Raw genomic sequence first — 19,439 nt, 5'->3', positions numbered from 1 at the left:
ACCAATGATTAAAAAAAAAAAAATCAGTGTTTTGTTTTGCTACCATGAAGAATTTGTGAAAAGCTAACGTATATGGTTGTATATCATTATATTTCATGCTTGAAATATTTTTATATCTCTCCTAAATATAGAATTAGTCTAGCTTATACACATACGTTGCAATATATACTTGCATCTTAGTCACTTGGAATGAAAACTGAAAAAGTAAACAGCATTTAATGTAGCATGTAGGTGATTTTTACAATACTTTTTACAGTATTAGAATATTCTAGGCCCTCAAAAAATATATCGAAATACTTAATTATGCAAACATTAAGTCTATTCCATAAGGTAAGTTAGAGATGACTGTGTAAAGACACAAAATGCATAGTTCCGCTACCTTTATGATGAGGGGAGGACTGCTGTTTAAAACTTTCGGGAGGCATTCATCTGACTCTTCTGAAAATGGTGGTTGAACAGGGAACAGACGAGCCTATCAAATATAATCAAATATAAAGACTATGGAATGATTATTTTCATGACTTAATTACATTCAGTAAATTAGCACTATTTGAAATTTATTATAAAGGAGACAATACAACCAAACTAACATCTTTAGTGTTCCTCGCAAAAACAGATTGCATTAAAATTACATGTACCCAAATACACTACCTTCTAACATGTTACTTTCCCAATTTTACTAGATCTCTGACTTCCAATAATAGAAACAAATTTAAGAAAAAATTCTCTGAAGTCACTGGAGGGTACAAACCTACAGAGATGGTAAAATAAAACAGAAACACTCATTTTCTAAGACAAACATTTGGATGATGAAGACAATGCAATTCCTACTCATTTAAAATCATTTCTTCAATATAAATTTTTAAAAGTTCCTTCAAAGAACAAGTATTTTGGGCTTCCCTGGTGGCGCAGTGGTTGAGAGTCCGCCTGCCGATGCAGGGGACACGGGTTCGTGCCCCGGTCTGGGAAGATCCCACGTGCCGCGGAGCGGCAGGGCCTGTGAGCCATGGCCGCTGAGCCTGTGCTCCGCAACGGGAGAGGCCACAACAGTGAGAGGTCCGCGTACAGCAAAAAAAAAAAAAAAAAAAAAAAAAAGAACAAGTATTTTATTGCCTTCCTTATATTTAAATATTTTAATACTGATCAACAGTATCTATATCAATAGCATGTAAAATTAATTTAAAATTCAGGCCGATCTAGTATATGCTCAGTAGAGAAATAGAAACTTTCAGATGAGAATTACACTATAGATAAAACATAGTAAGTACCACTAACAGTTCATTCAGTTTAGTTTTCAAACATTAAGAACACTAACACTGTTCCTCAGAAAAAAATACAAATAAATGATGGTTATAAGAGATACATGCCTTATGAAATCTCAGAAGAAAAACCAAAACCCAACTTCTCAAAATGGCTTTGGGCACAACAACATGCTGATCAGTGCTCTACTAAAAATAAACCTCTGCACTCCAAAACAGAAAAGTACTGACAAAAAATTCAATACTAACCTCTGTGGCATAGATTTTGAAGAGGATCCATGAGATGTACCAAGTCATCAGGACAAAGACACCACAGAGCCAGACATGGTAAAGTAATGAGAGATTCAAGAGGCCACTCACAGTGTCAAGAGGCCTATGAAACTGCCTGTGAAAGCAGAAATTACTATTTAATCCTGTAGGAAAAATACAATCTAAGCATTTAAGAGACATGAGGCCCTACACTGAGAAACAAACAAATCCTATTTCTAAATAATAATGGTGATAGATTCCTCTCCTTTTGTACCCTGTACAGTTCTTTCACTAATACCTTCTTATAAAGTACACAAGGGAGCCTTAAGGGAAGAGCAGACCTAAACTAGCTCTTAGTTTCTTGCATTCCAAATCTTCACTGTCACTTTCTATGATGGAAGAAGTCTCCCCTAGAGACTGGGTAAAATTTTATTATTGTTGTTTTGTAGCTTGATACTTAAAAACCATTCAGCATGACTAGCACCTCTCCTGGACCAGATTTCAGCTCTATCTGTATATGTATAAACAGTTTCATAGTAGTTAAGAACACAAAGTACTATCTAAAAATAACAAACTTTACTTTTAAAATAAGTTAAGAAACTCTGTTAGAATGCTAAATAAAGGGAATGCAGGCAATGTTACCAAAACCTTGAAGAGCTCAATTTGCAAAGTCATTATAATCCTACAATCATACTTAGCAATTGTGAAAACAGGACTAGAACCTCTGACTCTGCTATTTGTAAATGTTGTGATTTTGTTAATCACTTGACCTAACCTACCCTCAGTTTCCTCATCCATATGGTGGCATAATCTCTTCATTCTACCTCTTAGGGCTTTTATGAGATTTAAAACAGTTTATGTTAGGAGTGCCCAGCGTAGTACTTGACCTTCCTTGGGGTTGGGGTGGCGGTGGGGATGATAAAGTTTTTTTTCTGCTTTTAAATAAGCATCACTGAGGGCCTGGCATACATTAAGTCCAGAATATCAGGCACTGCCATACAAACAAAACATTTTTTAGGTGAAAGGAGGAAAAAAGTATTATATTAAATTTCTATCAATACCATTATTATTTTTTTCTTTCCATTTGACCAAGTATAAAACCTGGGCTAACATAATAAATGACCCACACGTTTGGTTTCATATATACTGATTAAGCAGAAGACAAAACTAAATTTTACCTAGCAACTTTTAAAAGTCAGGAATTTTTTGAAATCTACACTGGAGAAACCATAATACCTCAAACATCCATTAATGTCGATATTCCCACTCCTCAAAAGTGATAATAGTTACGATCATACAAAAGTATCACAGTGGAATAACCAATAATTAAAAGAACAAATACTAATAGAGAAGTTTACATTTATTCGCTAAATAAAGATTAAAGCTTTGCCTATGTGCAAAGTGCATAAGGAATAACTAGAACAATAAACCCCAATGCTGTCACTCCATTGCTACTTATGACCTTCAACTGGTCACGTGACCTGACTCAAATCTGGTTTCCTCACAGGTAAAATTAGAGTAAAACCATAGTATGGTGCTCATCTACCACAACATAGCAAAGAATGATTATTGAGGAGAAAAACAAAAGAGAGGTATGTCCATGCAACTCAAGAAATCCACTTATATAAAAGCTGTATCTAACAAAAAAGGAATTATCATTGCTTATTTTTGGGGAAAGGAACTAGGTGACTAGAGACAGAGGCCAACAGATTCACCATATACCCTTTTATATACCATTGGAATTTTAAATTATGTGAACTAAGTGTATTCAAAAATGAATGCAGGGGCTTCCCTGGTGGCGCAGTGGTTGGGAGTCCGCCTGCCGATGCAGGGGACGCGGGTTCGTGCCCCGGTCTGGGAGGATCCCACATGCCGCAGAGCGGCTGGGCCTGTGGGCCATGGCTGCTGGGCCTGCGCGTCCGGAGCTTGTGCTCCGCAACGGGAGAGGCCACAGCATTGAGAGGCCCACGTACCGCAAAAAAAAAAAAAAAAAAAAAAGAATGCAATTTTTAAAAAAATTTAAAGGCTAAATCTAAATAAAACATCTGGAAAGTAGCAAACATCTAAAAGGATGGAGAGAATTAAAAGCATTAAAATTAGACTTTTCAGGATCACTTACTCATCTAACTGAAGGTCCATAGCAGTGCTAATCCAAGCTTTGGGAATGTGGCCTGAAATGAAAAAACACCATGCTATAATCATAAAAAGTTAATGAAACAAATCTTAATCATGCTTTGGAACATGAGGTGGATGAGATGACCAAGTAGACACCAAGACCTCAGTCAAAATGCTAGACTTTGATTAGGAATGGGCAGAAAAAGAGAGTAATTTCTAAATACAGGCAGTCCTTGCTTTGCACACATCCAACATGTACATATTTCAGTTACTGTGGTTTAATAACACCAGCCTGCAACAACACAATTCAAATTTCCGTTACTGTAGCCTTAGCTGTGCATAACTGAATATAGCAATTCTAGCTTTTCAGTAGTACACAAATCAGTATATAGATAACAAATGGACATCCTTTCTTTCAAAGTCTGTTAGTGATTAGTCACTCACGTCTGTTATTCAGTTCTGGCACAGACAGCAAAGCATGTAGTTGTGTTGCCTCCTTATCTGCCATGATAAATCTCCATGACACTTTACCAAAATGAAAAACTGAAAGAGGAAACTGGCCCAAAAGACCAAAGTGCAACAAAGAAATGAAAAGTGGTAACACTGGAAATCTGAATGAAACATAACTGGAATTAAAGAAGAAATAGTTGGCATGGATATGTTGACACAGCTGCTATGTCAGCCCAAATGTATTGATACAACAACAGGGGAACATCCAGGCTGATTGCAGTAGGTTAATAAAAAACAACAAAGTGTTAACATTAAAATGACAATTATAAAAGCTACGTAGAAAAATGGATTATATAAACTAAAAATTTTTTAAAGTAGACAACAGAATGGCCTATGCACAAATAGAACAATTTTGTAAAATTATTCCACAGAAAAAAGTAGGACCAGAAAATGTTATAGTCTGAAAACAGTATTTTAGAATGCTGGATTTTGTTTATATTAATATATGTTGCTATTGAGATTAAGGTTTCCATTCAACTTGTACTGTTCGTTATACTAAATAAGCTGCATCTTTGTGCTTAAAATTCATGTTAATAAATTCTACAATGTCCCCTTAGCAACAGGGTATTTCTGTTGTATTAGTTAGCAAGTTACAAAAAGTTATAAAAAGGAATATGTTATTTATAGAGTAATGACTAAATGATATACAATATTTTCTTTTTTTTAAAGGATATATCTTTTTATGTGGTAAAAAATACATTACAAAATTTACCATCTTGACCACTTTTAAGTGTATATACACTGTATGGCACCTTGTCATACAACAGCTCTCCAGAACTTTTTCACCTTGCAAAACTGAAACTCCATGTCCATTGAACAACTCCCCCTTCTCCCCTCCCTCCAGCCCCTGGCAACCACTATTCTACTTTCTATTTCTAAGAGTTTGACTACTTTATTTATTTATATATTTTTAAATATTTATTTATTTATTTAGTTTGACTGCGCCAGGTCTTAGTTGTGGCACACAGGATCTTCGTTGCAGCACGCAGGCTCACAGTTGCGGCATGCAGACTCCTAGTTGTGGCATGCATGTGGGATCTAGTTCCCCAACTAGGATCGAACCTGGGCCCCCTGCATTGGGAGTCTGGAGTCTTACCCACTGGACCACCAGGGAAGTCCCTTGACTATTTTAGACACCTCGTATAAGTGGAATCATGTAGTATTTGTCATTTTGCGCCTGGCTTATTTCACTTAGTATAATGTCTTTAAGGTTCATCCATGTTGTAGCATGTGACAGGCTTTCCTTCTTTTTTAAGGTTGACTATTATTCCATTGTATGTATATACCACATTTTCTGTAACAATATTCTCTCTTAACTAGTCTTTGAACGTTTGAATCTAAATCTAAACACTTAATCGAAACAAGCAATCAGCTGGGCTAATCACATACCTACAATTGTAGGAAATATATAAATACAATCAAGAATGACTTTGATATTTTCTGAGCTGTGAGCTAATACATATACTGTATCAAAAAGCAGAAATTCTTACCAAGAAAATAATACACAATGCAGAAATTTCTAAGCAGGAACAGCGATTCCACACAACTATGCTTAACTAGCAAAGGCAGAGACCTCCTGAAGCGCAAGAACTTGTATTGCTGTGGAAGAAAAGAAAACCAGAATCAAATGACATTCAAACAAAGGTTCTTTTTTATTCCAAAGCAAGCACATAACTATAACGGTCCACACAAAAACATAATCACTGCATAAAAAGACAAAGTTTATTCCAGAGGTAAAAAAATCATCCATTTCAGATGTTAAAGTATTTAATATTTACATTATACAACATCTCATTGATATGAGATCAGAAATGAGAAAATTAACAGTATCAATCTATACTTATAGTAAGGACTACAGAGATGGAGTAAGTACAAAAAACATAATAATAATTACAACAACAGCAGCTAACATTCTTTGGATGCTTTTCACATACCAGGTAGTGTTCCAAGCACTTTAAATGCATTAATCCATTTAAATCTCACAACAACCCCACGAAGGAGGTTCTATTATTATCCCCATCTTACAGATGAAAAAACCAAGGCACAGAGAGGGTAAGTAACTTAACCAGTGTTACCAGCTAGCAAAAGAAAAAATCTGCGATTTTAATGCAGGCAGGCTGGCTTCAGAGTCTGCAACCTTAAAGATAATGTATGCTGCCTTTACACTAAAACTTTTCACATGCTGTTTACAGAAAAATAGGAGGTAGTGAAGAAGACACGAGACTAAGAATTGGGAGACCCGAGTTCTGTGCTTCCTCTTTCTGTATAACGTTAAGTCAGCCTCGTCTCCTATCTAATTATCTGTGAGATAAGAAGGCTGAACCAGCTAAACAGCTCCTTAGTGGGTACCTTCCTATGCTAACAATCTAAGAGAAAAGAATCAAATATGAAAAAATACGAAATGTTTTTCCTGAAAAAATTACACTTCTTGTGAAACAAGGGTTGTCAGCCCTAAAAATGCCAATGGAAAAAATAATTTTTAAATTATTGGAAAGAATCTAAGGAAACCCAATGAACCAAAGATGGACTTCCCAAATTCTGGTCTTCTTTTGTGTTTATATTAAGGCTGATCCTTCTCTAAGGATTTCAGAAGCTAAAGGACAGCAAAGAATTATAGTCCTTAGGTAGAGGTTATGTCTTCATACCACATCTGCAGATTCCCACAGCATCTTACAAAAAGCAGCCCAGGTGAAATGAATGCTTGATCACTAACCATACAGCTTGAAGTATCCTGATTTATTCAGATATTTTCAAACTCCAAGACATGGAATTGCACTATTCGATGCAGTTACTGGGTGCTACCACCATCTCACCTCAACCCCCTAATAAAAAGGGTACAGTCCCTAAACCATTCCTACTGCAGCTCTCACCTCCATCATCACTCTCAAGGGTCCAGAGAAGCTAAGGAAGCAGGCAGACATTTCAGTAGATACGTAGAGAACAGCTAATAAACCCTCTTCTTGCTCCCAAGCTGAAGTGTTTTTCAATTCCCTGTTGGGTTCTTCTGTGATTTGGCTATGAGCTACCCTGTGCCTATTCAAATATTTACTATGTGCCAGGCTCTATGAATCTTATCTCATTTAATACTTTCAAATAGTCTTGTTGGCGTATAACTTGCCAAGCCTGTCTTGGCATTAATCCATTTCTTTGTCCCCTACTCCATGCCAACGTTCTGCTTTTCCCTATCAGTCTGTCATTAAGAATTTAATAAGGGCAATAGAACTGGTTTTTGTAGCATAGGCAAGTTTATAGAAAAAAACCCTAATGGACTAATGGTAAATGGTTAAAATTACTAGATTTTTAAAAACATCTAATTTTTCATACTGTTATATGAAAAAAGTAGTTACTGAATAATATGTACAATATAAAACTATTTATGAAAATCCCACCCCACAAACTATGTAGTATTATAGCTACTATATATATAAATGTACAGTAAAGGGTCTGGAAGAATACACAAGAATGAATCTAAGATTTTATCAAAAGCTATTACAAAAAATTTAGTAGTCAAATGTTACAAATGTAACAGTACATGGTAGAAACAATAATTTATCAGTACTGTCAATCCTGGACTCCCCTTGTTCACTCTTACACATCCGTGATGTTAAATAGGTGGTTACTTTCAACACAAGTCCGTGGAGGAGCAAGATATTTGGGGGTAATCTCATTTTTCTCTAATTTTTTTTCTTCATTTCCTACATTCTTAACTATGTTTGGATCAAAGCTGATTCACCATGGATATTTCTATACAGGATTTTGGGGGGGTTTCTCCTTTTGAAATTCTGAGGTGGCAAAGCTGACACTCTGCTTTAATTCACCTTCACAAGATGTGAAGAATTTGTAAATAGGACTCTTTGTTCATAAACTCACAGACTGCAGGCAGATAAGGGCCAGATCCAGATAAGGACCAGATCCTGTGAGCACTGTCTCCTTGCAGTAGGTGTATTTTCATCAGATTGTTCTCAGGGATGCAACAGGCATGTGAAAATTTTAGTTAAGCCAGGAGAATCCTAATCCGTCACACTCTCACACACTCTTGTGGAACATCATTTATTTGCATACCCCTCCCTCCCTACCGGACTGCGTCCTAGTGGGAAGGGGCTGGTTCTAACAGTGTTGCTCCAAAGCCCCGTACTCAGCATGCCCTACAGCAGGAATGAAGCGAATAATAGCACAGTCAGGAATAGCAGCAACAGGCTGGGGAAAGCCTTGATGGCACCAGGAAAATCTCAACCGAACTTTCTCTCTCCTGCCAGAGGAAGAGTCAGCTCCTACCAAACTAGTAGAATTTTTAAAACCTATCCCACTCAAACCAGTCAAAACTGTTTTATTTATGCACATCAAGCCTTGTTCTGAAAAGGATTTGAGATAGTAACTGACATATTCTATACTTAGTTGTACATTCTCAAGCTTATGAGCTTCTTAGGTTCAAAAAGAAGCTGGCAGCTGCACAGAGGTACTTTGCATGAATGTCATCATCATCCTCCCCCAGCCCTGCTAGGTCACAGCAACTGCCACTACCTAGCAGGGAGGGGAAGAGTGGAGCAAAGAGGTATTCTGAGAGTGGCAGCAGGAAGGGCAACTGCAGCTCTCAAACAGACACTGAAGTCTCATGAAGACAAAGATCTACTCTCCAAATGGCATTTTGAGGATCTCAGTCCTAAGTTTTGCTGATCAAATCTTGAATTAATCAGATGATGCCAGTTATATATACAAACACCAAGGCAATTTTAACTCTGCCAAATTCTGACATAAAGTAATACTCAAATCATAGCTTACCTGTATGATGGGAAATGGAAGATAGTTCATGTTGTTAATAAAATACAGGAGGCTATAGCTATAGCCCATAAATGCTCCAGCCAGCAGAAAAAAAAGGTGATACTCATTTAAGCAGGTTTGTGCAGCAGGGCTATCTAAGCTGAAGGGGAAAAGTTAGGTTATTAATTCAACAGTCAGGGACACATATTACTACTTTACGCTTATTATTTACTGAAGGCAAAGCTTTGACTTAATTACTTAAGAAATGCCCCAAATTCTAACAAAGGGGTTAAGTGTGGGCAAAAGATTAACAAAACCCTTTTCCCTGATGCATGAGAACTTGACCTTTAGTTAATGCTCTAGCTCTGCTCCTCCAGAAATCTGGTAAGGGTAAGAAAGTCCCCTGTGACAGTAAGCAATGGTGCTTATGAGTTGGTAAATTGCATCTGGACTGAAGAATTCGAAATAAAGGCTATAACCTGATAGAGATGCTGTAACTTTGGGCTTCTCTCTGTGTTGCTCTTATAACTAGGCAATCCCTCAGGGGGACTCTTTTCACTAAAGAAAATTTATTGCATTAGGAAAAAAACTTGTCTTATATAATGTAACTGGGGGACAAAAGGAAATCAAGTATTCAGTAGCAATCATGAATACTGTCTTAAAGTCACTGGATAACAGAGAACTTAAGATTACTTTTTTGACTTTTAAAGTCAGAATATAAACTTGAAATTTACATCAATGCCATCTGGTCAAGAACTGTATAAGTTTCAAAATTATAAAAGTACTCTACTGAAGAAGGTATTTTTAATTATTAAAAAATTTTTTTTTCATTCTTCTCATACTGTCCTTCCTTCAAACCCCAACCGAAATACCACCTCCTCCATGAAGCCATGTGTGGATTCCTCCCTGCCTTCTGAAGCCCCAGATGTTTTTATCTGCACATTTCACTTTCTTCCTACTAAATACTATTTCTCATACATTCCTATTTCTCTCCTATTATATCTATTTGTGTCCAGGTCTTAAATCCCCTACTGTTCTCAACTCTCAAGGAGCTTACAGTCCATGTGTGAATCATTCTAACAAATCCAAGCATTTAGCATAGTACCTTGTACAAAATAAATGGTTTAAAAAAATTGTTGAATTCAACAAACATAAAACATCAAAAACATTCGATGTACATAAAAAAGCACTTTTTACTGAAGTCCAGAAAGTAAAGAACGTCCATAAACTATTAATGTATATAGGTCACTTTGGGCTTAGTAACTAAACAAGCACCCTTAGAAAAAGTATATGTAATATTACCTCTCAGTAACAGTGCAGGGAACCACAAGAAAACTGTATTGACCCTTGGTTATCACCGCAGCACACCAAGCCATCGTCATTCCCATTGCAGCATGAATAAAGGAGTGCATGAGCTGCTGAGGATGAATGATCTTCCCTATCAGTGCCAGTCTTGAGCAAGGAATGGAAGGCACAACTGCAAACAAAACACGTGACTGTGGCTTTATAATCTGCAGCATATGAAATTAGAGGACTTAAACTATTCCCTCTCATCTTTGCACAAATACGCCAAAGGGCAGGAAGAAACCCAGAGTCACTGTATAGTACAGAAAAATACCAAGTTAAAAATTCTTAGTTAAAATAATTTGAAAAAAGACTGAATACAAACAGATGCACAAAGAAAAAGAAAAACCAAAGGATCTAGAGAGGTGAAACCTAAGTACAGTATGATTAACATTTTTCAATTCTTTTTAATTAAGATTTCCTGATAGCTCAAATAGTGCCTACCCTGGCACTCCCTTCACTGCCATAAAGGAATAAACAATAATAATTTTAAGACAGTGCTTGCCCTCCAGCAAGTTATCTTTATTTCAGCATTTTAAATTGTCAATATATAGTCCATCTGTGAAAAATAAACCACAAACCAGGTAAATAATGATAACACTGAATACTAAAATAAAAGCTTGCATGGGAATTTCTAATACCGCTCTGATAATCCTAAAAGGTTTTCAGAAGTGAGCTGGGGGAAGCAAGTGTGGGTGGGAGGTGAGGGGTGCTGACTTTTGAAAACAGTTGGCACAGGGTTCCCTGGCCTATCTTTGTACACATTCTCCTTTTGATACATACCAAGTAAAGAGATTGTGGGGAAGTACAAAATTAAGTATAAAGGGAGAGGGCTTAGGTGCTTTACAATTTGGGGAAGAGGCTGCTATCACCTTCCCCTCCCCACCAGAAATGCCCACAAGGCCTACTGACTGTGTAACTGACTTACATTCTGACTCATACTCTGAACATACCAAAGTTTCTCATGTCATTAAGTCTTTTTATATGATACGCCTTTTCCCTAAAACATCATTTTTCTTCTGTGCCTACTTAATACAGCTCATTCTTTAAGGTTTGGTTCAAGCATCACCTCCTCCAGGAAGCTCCCCATGCTGGGTAAATGGTGCTTCTATATACGTCCATACTATCCATGTATTACTGTCTTTCTCAGCATTAATTGTGATCCCCTGGGGAAAACTGGGACCATACATCTCTTATCCCCACACAATGCATGGCATAAAGTAATACATAAGGAATGTTGAAGGAATGAGCCAAAGTGACTAGTCAGGCTTTAAGAATGACTAGATGGGGACTTCCCTGGTGATTCAGTGGTTAAGACTCCTCGCTTCCAATGCAGGGGGCACAGGTTCAATCTCTGGTCGGGGAACTAAGATCCTGCATGCCGCATGGCGAGGCCAAAAAAAAAAGAATGACTAGCTCGAGAGCCCTTGTCTGGCATCTAAATCTAGATTACCCAGGTACATGGGACAGTGTGAAAGAACACATGCTGTAAACCAAGGGGTTCTGTAGATGGCGTGAATAGCAAAAGGGATCCATCAGCCAGTAGTGCGGGATTAGAAAAGCAAAGGAAAAGGGTGTACTATAAAATCCAGAGAGCAATGTGAAATTTTATACCATATCTAACAAGGAAGTACTAAAGAGCTAAAAAGAAGAATGATGTTATAGTGAAAAAAAGAAGTATCAGAAGAAGCTTCTCAAAAAAAAAAATGTCATGAAGAACCTAGGGGTAAGACGGGAATAAAGACACAGACCTACTAGAGAATGGACTTGAGGATATGGGGAGGCGGAAGGGTGAGCTGTGACAAAGCGAGAGAGTGGCATCGACATATATACACTACCAAACGTAAAATAGCTAGTGGGAAGCAGCCGCATAGCACAGGGAGATCAGCTCGGTGCTTTGTGACCACCTAGAGGGGTGGGATAGGGACGGTGGGAGGGAGGGAAATGCAAGAGGGAAGAGATATGGGAACATGTGTATATGTATAACTGATTCACTTTGTTATAAAGCAGAAACTAACACACCATTGTAAACCAATTATACTCCAATAAAGATGTTAAAAAAAAAAAAAAGAAAAAGAAAAAGCTTCTCATTTTACCTCAAGACAGATTTAAGGAATCTGAAACGGCAGGAAGAGCAAGGAGAGAAACTGAGAAAAAGTAAAAAGCTCTGAAATCTAACAGGTGATTCTCCCAAGGCAAAACATATGATATTTTAAATTTTGTTGGAAAACCACAGAATTATAGACTTCAATATTTGAAAAGGACCTTAGAAATCATCTGGTCTTGATCTCTTACTCTATAAAGGAGTTATTTTTATAATGTATCTGCTGAATTATAACTTTAACACCAGCTGTGAATTATTAAAAGGTCTAAATTTTTGTATGTCATAAAGTACACATTTAAAAAAGTACCATTTTAACCTTTTTTTTTTTGCCGTGCTGCGGGGCACGTGGGATCTTAGTTCCTCGACCAGGAATTGAACCCACGCCCCCTGCATTGGAAGCTCAGCCACCAGGGAAGTCCCTTAACCATTTTTAAGTGTATAGTTTCCTGGCATAAGTACACTCACATTGTTGTGCAACAATCACCACCATCCATCTCCAGACTTTTCCATCCTCCCCTGTACCCATTAACTCTATGCCCATTAAACAATTGCCCATTCTCTTCTCCCTCCAGCCCCTGGCAAGCACCATTCTACTTTGTGTCTCTATCAATTTGACTACTCTAGATACCTCATATATATAATTGGAATCATCCAATATTAGAGTTCTAATTATTTTTTTTAAAACAGAGAATGTATTGGTCAAATAAATTTTATGGTAAGACATTCAAAGCATATATAATAATTCTGTATACATTTTTTAAACTTTGACATAAAATATAGCCTCTGATGTACACATCCACATACAAAATGCATTGAGTCTGCCCTTAGTAAAATAAATTCAGATACTTTAAAGATGGTTAATATTTGAAAACTCACCTGTATAGAACTCCACATTGAAAATACTTATTATTACTATTACCACTGACAGCAGCAGAAGGTAAAAGATTATATAGGAACTATACAGATCACTGAAAGAATCTAAAACACAAGAGAAATGAATTAGTAAGTTCATTCAGTTATATAGTCATGTTTAGTATACTGCAATAGAAAAGGGGCTTGAACCACAACTATAATTTTAAAAGTTATCTTTTATTTAAAAATTTACTCATACACTGCTGATGGGTCCTATAGGACATCAACTCAAGAACTACATACAGCACGAGCTATTTGGACCAAGTTCCAGGTCCTTAAAAATTATACTAGAATTTCTTTTAGATGACCCAGATGTTAACATCAGACAAAATAATACCATATGCAAACATTTTAATCACGTGAAACAGAGAAGTACCACATTTAGTAATATACCAACAAAGTTTCTTTTTAAAATGTAAATAATATTTTTCAGATCTCTTCTTAATTAATGCAATTAGTCCCTACAGCTAGAAAAAAGTAACATTTCTAGAAATAGCATAATCCATAAATCATCCAAATGAGCCAAATTAAAAAAAAATCATGATGTCCCTACGAAATACTAACACATTCACATTTTAGAGTAGTTCAACAATCAATATTCCATTTAAAAAATGTGGTAAAGTTTAAAATACGTATATATTATGCCTAAAAACATGAACAAGAGATATAAAAATAAGGACATATGTTTGTTGAATAGACTTAATAATGAAACGAATTATTTTTAAAATTTTAATTCAGTGACCAAAATTATGGAAAAATATTTATTCAGTATCCACAATTAAACTCCTCAAGCATTACACTGAGCTAAAAGAGTGAAAGAACTGATTCATGTGACTGAAAATAAGGAAGGAAGGACTACAGTTTCTCTGTAAAGACTTTGTGAAGCAAAAGTTGAAGAATACAAGTAATATTTGATGAGAAAAAAAGCATAAATCAAATCCAACCTGAAGAGAAAGTGATACTAGGATACCCTTGGGCCATGAAATGGCAGAAAGTGTTTATCTCAAGTGCCAATACTGAACAATTGGTAATGGCTCTAGATTACAATATTGAAATATTCTGAGGTTGCAACTAGACAGCCCAGCTCATGAATGATGCAGATGCAGCAAGGTGGTTACAGAAATACTTGCCATTCTTGTGCTGGCTTATGGCTTAATTTCATTTGACCTGTGAGACTCACCCAAGAAGTGATTGATATGTTTCAACAAAAAACTTAAAATGACTTTAATTCTTTAGCAGCAATATCTCTCCAAAGGTCACAAGGTAAAGCTTTTAACTTTGAAAACTGGCATTTCTTCAGAAAAATTAAATTAACAACATACTCCCCACTTTTCAAAGCAAAAGAAATTTATTGTTACTGTTTCTGAGAGGGAGGGAAAAAAAGAATTTCAAGAGTATTTGTGCTTCTAGGCCTTAGGCAAGACTTTAAAGACTTCAAAACCTACTCTGGGAACATTTCTCTCTTTTTATTTTTTTAATTCTAGTGTGGCAGAGTGGAAAAACATAGGTTTGAAGTCAGAGACCAATATTCAAATCCTAGTTCAGTTATTCACTAGCTGTGTCTCTGCACAGACTTATAACCTGAGTCTCAGTTCCCTCATTTCAGTAGGGATACTATGTCATTATTATACAAGGTTGTAGGAAGGATAAGAAGTATTATACATAAGGTACTTAGCCTGGTGCCTGGCACACAGTAGGCAGCAATAATTGGTAGCTATTATTAACATAAAATAGTTTAGTTTAATGAATTTATTGATTTTATCTACAAGGATGTGGAGAAACATTAGCCTGCTCCAATCTTTTCCTCCTCATCAATCTTTCAGTTTAACTCTACTTTCCTTAGTCTTTCCTCCTTTTCTCTCTTCTCATCTTTTTTATCAACCACAATATAGAAATTTTTTAAAATATATTTCATGTATCAGATTCCAGGGTATCATTCTTTTTTTTTAATTTATTTATTTATTTATTTATTTATGGCTGCACTGGGTCTTCACTGCTGCCCACGAGCTTTCCCTAGTTGCGGCGCACAGGGGCTACTCTTTCGTAGCGGTGTGCGGGCTTCTCATTGCGGTGGCTTCTCTTTGTTGCAGACCACAGGCTCTAAGAACACGGCTCAGTAGTTGTGGCACATGGGTAGTTGCCCCTTCCTGCACCAGGGATCGAACCTGTGCTCCCTGCACTGGCAGGCGGATTCTTAACCACTGCACCCCCAGGGAAGTCCCAAAGTATTCTTAATTTTAGACAGACTTTTTAAAAAGGTATGTCATATTTTCTACCTACAATTTTTAAATATATAAAAGGAATAGTTCACTTCTTAAAAAGACAACCTCAATAAAGCTGCCAAATAGAAGAGACAAATAAACAAAATTAGGTTCTTATTTATGTGGTCTTCTAATGATCTTTCTGTTCATGTGATAATACTACACAGTCTCTGATGTGTCTACTAATCTTATTATATAGTGAAGAGGCCTATGTTAGGAAGGGAATGCCTTAAGAATACCTCAAAGTGAATGTTTTGTCATTGTCAATACAGCAATTAAAATAAATTATTTAAAACACAATGCGATTTTTATGTTGAGAAGTGGGTCCTGTAAATTTGTTTTCCCCAAACTGAGTATCACTTACCAGACAGCCACTGTATAGGATGAAATAAATCAATGCTGCTGAAGATGACAAATACTGTGGTACAGATGGGCAGAAGCAGCAATGACCAGACAATACTTGTAACTATCCTCCAGCCCAAAACCTATAATTAAACAAACAAAAATCCCTCAATCATGAAGTCAGTTAAACTATTTCAGTTATTTCAGTTATGCAAATCCTATCTTTTCATACAGGATGTTGATCACTAATATTTATACCCAGATCACAGTCCATGCAGCTATAGATAAACTCTAATGGTTACTACTATTAGTAACACTACACATCACTCCAGAAACTTGTAATAACAGTGAACTGATGCTTGTTTTAGTCCAGAGTCAGATGTCACATTAAATATCACACTTTGAGGGGTGAGGGAGGTTTCAATTAGTTTACAACTGTACTTTACAGCAACTTATACTTGTCTCTCTAGGTTTGATATGTCAATATCTGAAAGTGTATTCATTTTCCAGGAACCAACAGTATATTGTAATTGTGTTTATTAGACATGAGCTCCTTACTGGGCAACTACTGCATTGTATTCATGTCTGACTCACCAGTGCCTACCACATGAGGCACAAGATTTACTGCTTGAATACAAGAAGAGATACTGAGGCATTTTAAGCACAAAAGTGACGATCAGATTTATATTTTGGAAGGTAAAACACCCTTGTGTCTGTAAGGTGGCTATAATGAAGATGGATCAGAGGGGACAAGACACAAACAGGAGACAAACAGGAGGCAGTCCAGCCCAATTGCCCAAGCCAAAGATTATAGTCAGTGTCTGAAGGAAGGCAGTGGCAAACAGCAAGTTAAAAAAAAACAAAACTGCAGCCACGTTTCTGACATACAATCTACAGGACATCGATGACTGATAATACAGGTGGTAAAGAACAGGTAAGACTCAGTAACTTGGGATACAAAGTAGATGGCAGTGCCGCTGGGCTAGAAGCCCTGTTCTAAAAGGAATCTTACTCCTATATCTCTGTGCCCTCCACAGAATGGAGGCAGAACTGTTGATTGGACTTCAACAAGGAAGTACCTCCTCTTCTCGGGCCCACAGTGCACACATTCCTCTAATTTGACAAGATACCTGTCCTGCTCACCTAGTCCCCAAGACCAGCTTCTGCTAAGGTCATACCACATTCTTTCCGATTCCGGATATTCCTTCCTGCTTCTTATCCCAAGTAACCAACAACTTATTAATTGTGCACATAGCAGAGTTGCATACAACTCTTCCCCATTCTCTGCCAACTCCCATGCAGGACATCCTTCCCACCATGACCAGCTTCCACTCAGGACCCCTCTCTCACGCCGTAACAAGTTTGCACTCAGGACGCCCCGCACACACACAACTTGTAACCAACTTTCCCTAGCACGCCCGTCCCCTCTGTAACCAGCTTGCACTCAGGACGCCCCCCCACAACCCTGAAATAAGTCGCTCGGGTCGCCCCCTCCCCACGCGCTCCCCACACCACACTCGAGCCAGCCCCGCCCCCGTCCAGCGCGCACGCGCGACCAGCGCCCGCACGCCCAGCCCGACCCCCGCAGCTGCCGAGCGCCTGCCACAGCGCGCGCAGCACTCACGCGCCACAGGATGTCCCGCGGTCCGCCGGCGCACGGCAGGCTCGCAGCAGTGGCCATGGTGATGGCGGCCCCTACTCTGAAAGGTACAGGATACAGTGAGCCCACCCGCCACCGCAGTTCAAAGGGAGGAAGGCCCCCCGAGGGCCCCATTGGGGCTGTCTCAGACGCTGCCTGGGCGAAGCCAGGCCCAGGCCCCAACCCATCCCTTCGAGGTTTCGTCTGGACGGGCCCAACAGGCCAGAACCGCCCCGCAGACACGTCCCCCAAAGAGGGCTGGGACTCCAGACCCCGCCCTCTGGAGTCCAAAACGTCTCTCCGAAGCAGGGTCCGGCGGGGCGCCAGAAACTGGGGGCGGCGCTCCATGCTGGGAACTGTAGTCTTTACGGCCCTCTGAGTAAGGAGGAGCGTTGCATTCTGGGACTGGGAGTTCCAAAGTACAGCATGCTGGGAGTAGAAGTCTTCCCAGCGGTCCTTTGTGCCATGCTGGGAATCGTAGTCTTTTATAAAGCAGCTTCTAGTCACAGTGCTGATTATCAGAATTCTATAATTAGAAAGACCTGGTAAAATGATTTGCCTTTATTCCTTCCGATCTTACTTTATCGACCTCCTGAAAGTGAAATCAAAGGATGCTGTGGCCCTCTCCACAAAGGTACTAATTTTACTGAAATGAAAAACTCTCTTTCCCTAGAGGTGCATTTGGTTTCCTAAGATCTGATTTCTAGCTCCAGCTCTGCCACTTGCTAAGTGGAATATCTTGACCCTCCCTGAGCCTCCGTTTCTTCATCTATACAATAAGGATAAAAATAAAGATGGCATCGGATGATGTTGTAAAGATGTACTAAAATGCTATACAAATATTGTCATTAATTTCCTGCCAGTGAGAAAAAAAGGCTTTTCACCAGCCTAAGTCCCACTTAATGAATCCTTCTCTGATTGCATTAGGCCTCAGTGAGATCCCCAGAGGCATATTGCTAACACATTTTAACACCCAGTTACATACCACAGACAATATTCAGTACTCTAGAAAGACAGATTCAGTGATTTACTGACTCTGAAGAAACTCATAGTCTGATGAGAGTAATTGAGATCACACATATTGCTCTGCAATGTTTGGTAAAAGTGGTTTCTTGAGTTGTTTTAAGGTTGTATATCATATTCACTTCCAAAAACATGATAATATCAATCAAGTCTGAAGTATTGCAGGACAAACTGGAAATAGAAAGGTAGATCAAGTCTCTGCCATGAAGAAACCTTCTATTTGGTGGTGGAGAGAGATTATAAAGAATCATTCTAGGGACTTCCCTGGTGGTGCAGTGGTTGAGAATCCGCCTGCCAATGCAAGGCACACGGGTTTGAGCCCTGGTCCAGGAAGATCCCACATGCCGCTGAGCAACTAAGCCTGTGTGCCACAACTATGGAGCCTGTGCTCCAGAACCCGTGAGCCACAACTACTGAACCCATAAGCCACAACTACTGAAGCCCACGTGCCTAGAGCCCGTGCTCTGCAACAAGAGAAGCCACCGCAATGAGAAACCCGCACACTGCAATGAAGATTAGACCCTTCTCACCACAACTAGAGAAAGCCCACGTGCAGCAGCAAAGACCCAAAGCAGCCAAAAGTTTAAAAATAATAATAATAAATTAATTAAAAATAAAATAATGAAAAAAAAGAAGAATCATTCTAAATGAGTGTCCATAAACAAACCTCAGGTTACTTGCAGTCATATTCCTTTGTTTAGTTCCTTTGGTAAAGACTAGTAGTTGTCTACACCAGTGTCTATTCTCCCCTTCTTTCTTAGTAGTAGACCACCCCCCCCCACGTTTAACTGGGCATGTGGCTACATTTCTTAGATTCTCTTGCAGCTAAGTGGAGCCAGGTGGCTGAGTTCAGGGCAGTAAAATATAATCAAAGTATTGCATGGTAGCTTCCCAGAAACCTCCCCTTAAAAGAGAGCTAGCTC

At 38.3% G+C, this 19,439-nt stretch overlaps 1 protein-coding gene across 1 annotated transcript in view; it reads right to left on the bottom strand.

Annotated features, from left to right (window-relative positions):
• Nucleotides 1–17,757, bottom strand: part of NDC1 (NDC1 transmembrane nucleoporin) — a 48,360-nt gene extending 30,603 nt beyond the window's left edge. Inside the window, exons 1-9 of the mRNA XM_082671831.1 lie at nucleotides 17,479–17,757; nucleotides 15,877–15,997; nucleotides 13,216–13,317; nucleotides 10,194–10,368; nucleotides 8,913–9,051; nucleotides 5,624–5,732; nucleotides 3,628–3,679; nucleotides 1,509–1,644; nucleotides 380–472 (exon numbers count right to left, since the gene is read on the bottom strand). Of these exons, the coding sequence (XP_082527957.1) occupies nucleotides 380–472; nucleotides 1,509–1,644; nucleotides 3,628–3,679; nucleotides 5,624–5,732; nucleotides 8,913–9,051; nucleotides 10,194–10,368; nucleotides 13,216–13,317; nucleotides 15,877–15,997; nucleotides 17,479–17,628 (1,077 nt within the window). The 5' untranslated portion in view covers nucleotides 17,629–17,757. The remainder of the gene's footprint in view (nucleotides 1–379; nucleotides 473–1,508; nucleotides 1,645–3,627; nucleotides 3,680–5,623; nucleotides 5,733–8,912; nucleotides 9,052–10,193; nucleotides 10,369–13,215; nucleotides 13,318–15,876; nucleotides 15,998–17,478) is intronic.
• Nucleotides 17,758–19,439: the final 1,682 nt, after the last annotated feature.

Source organism: Grampus griseus, assembly GCF_964374135.1.
Source record: "Grampus griseus genome assembly, chromosome: 1".
Lineage (NCBI taxonomy): Eukaryota > Metazoa > Chordata > Mammalia > Artiodactyla > Delphinidae > Grampus > Grampus griseus.
The sequence above is the reverse complement of the archived record's forward strand: the minus strand, read 5'-3'. Positions and strand labels throughout refer to the sequence as shown.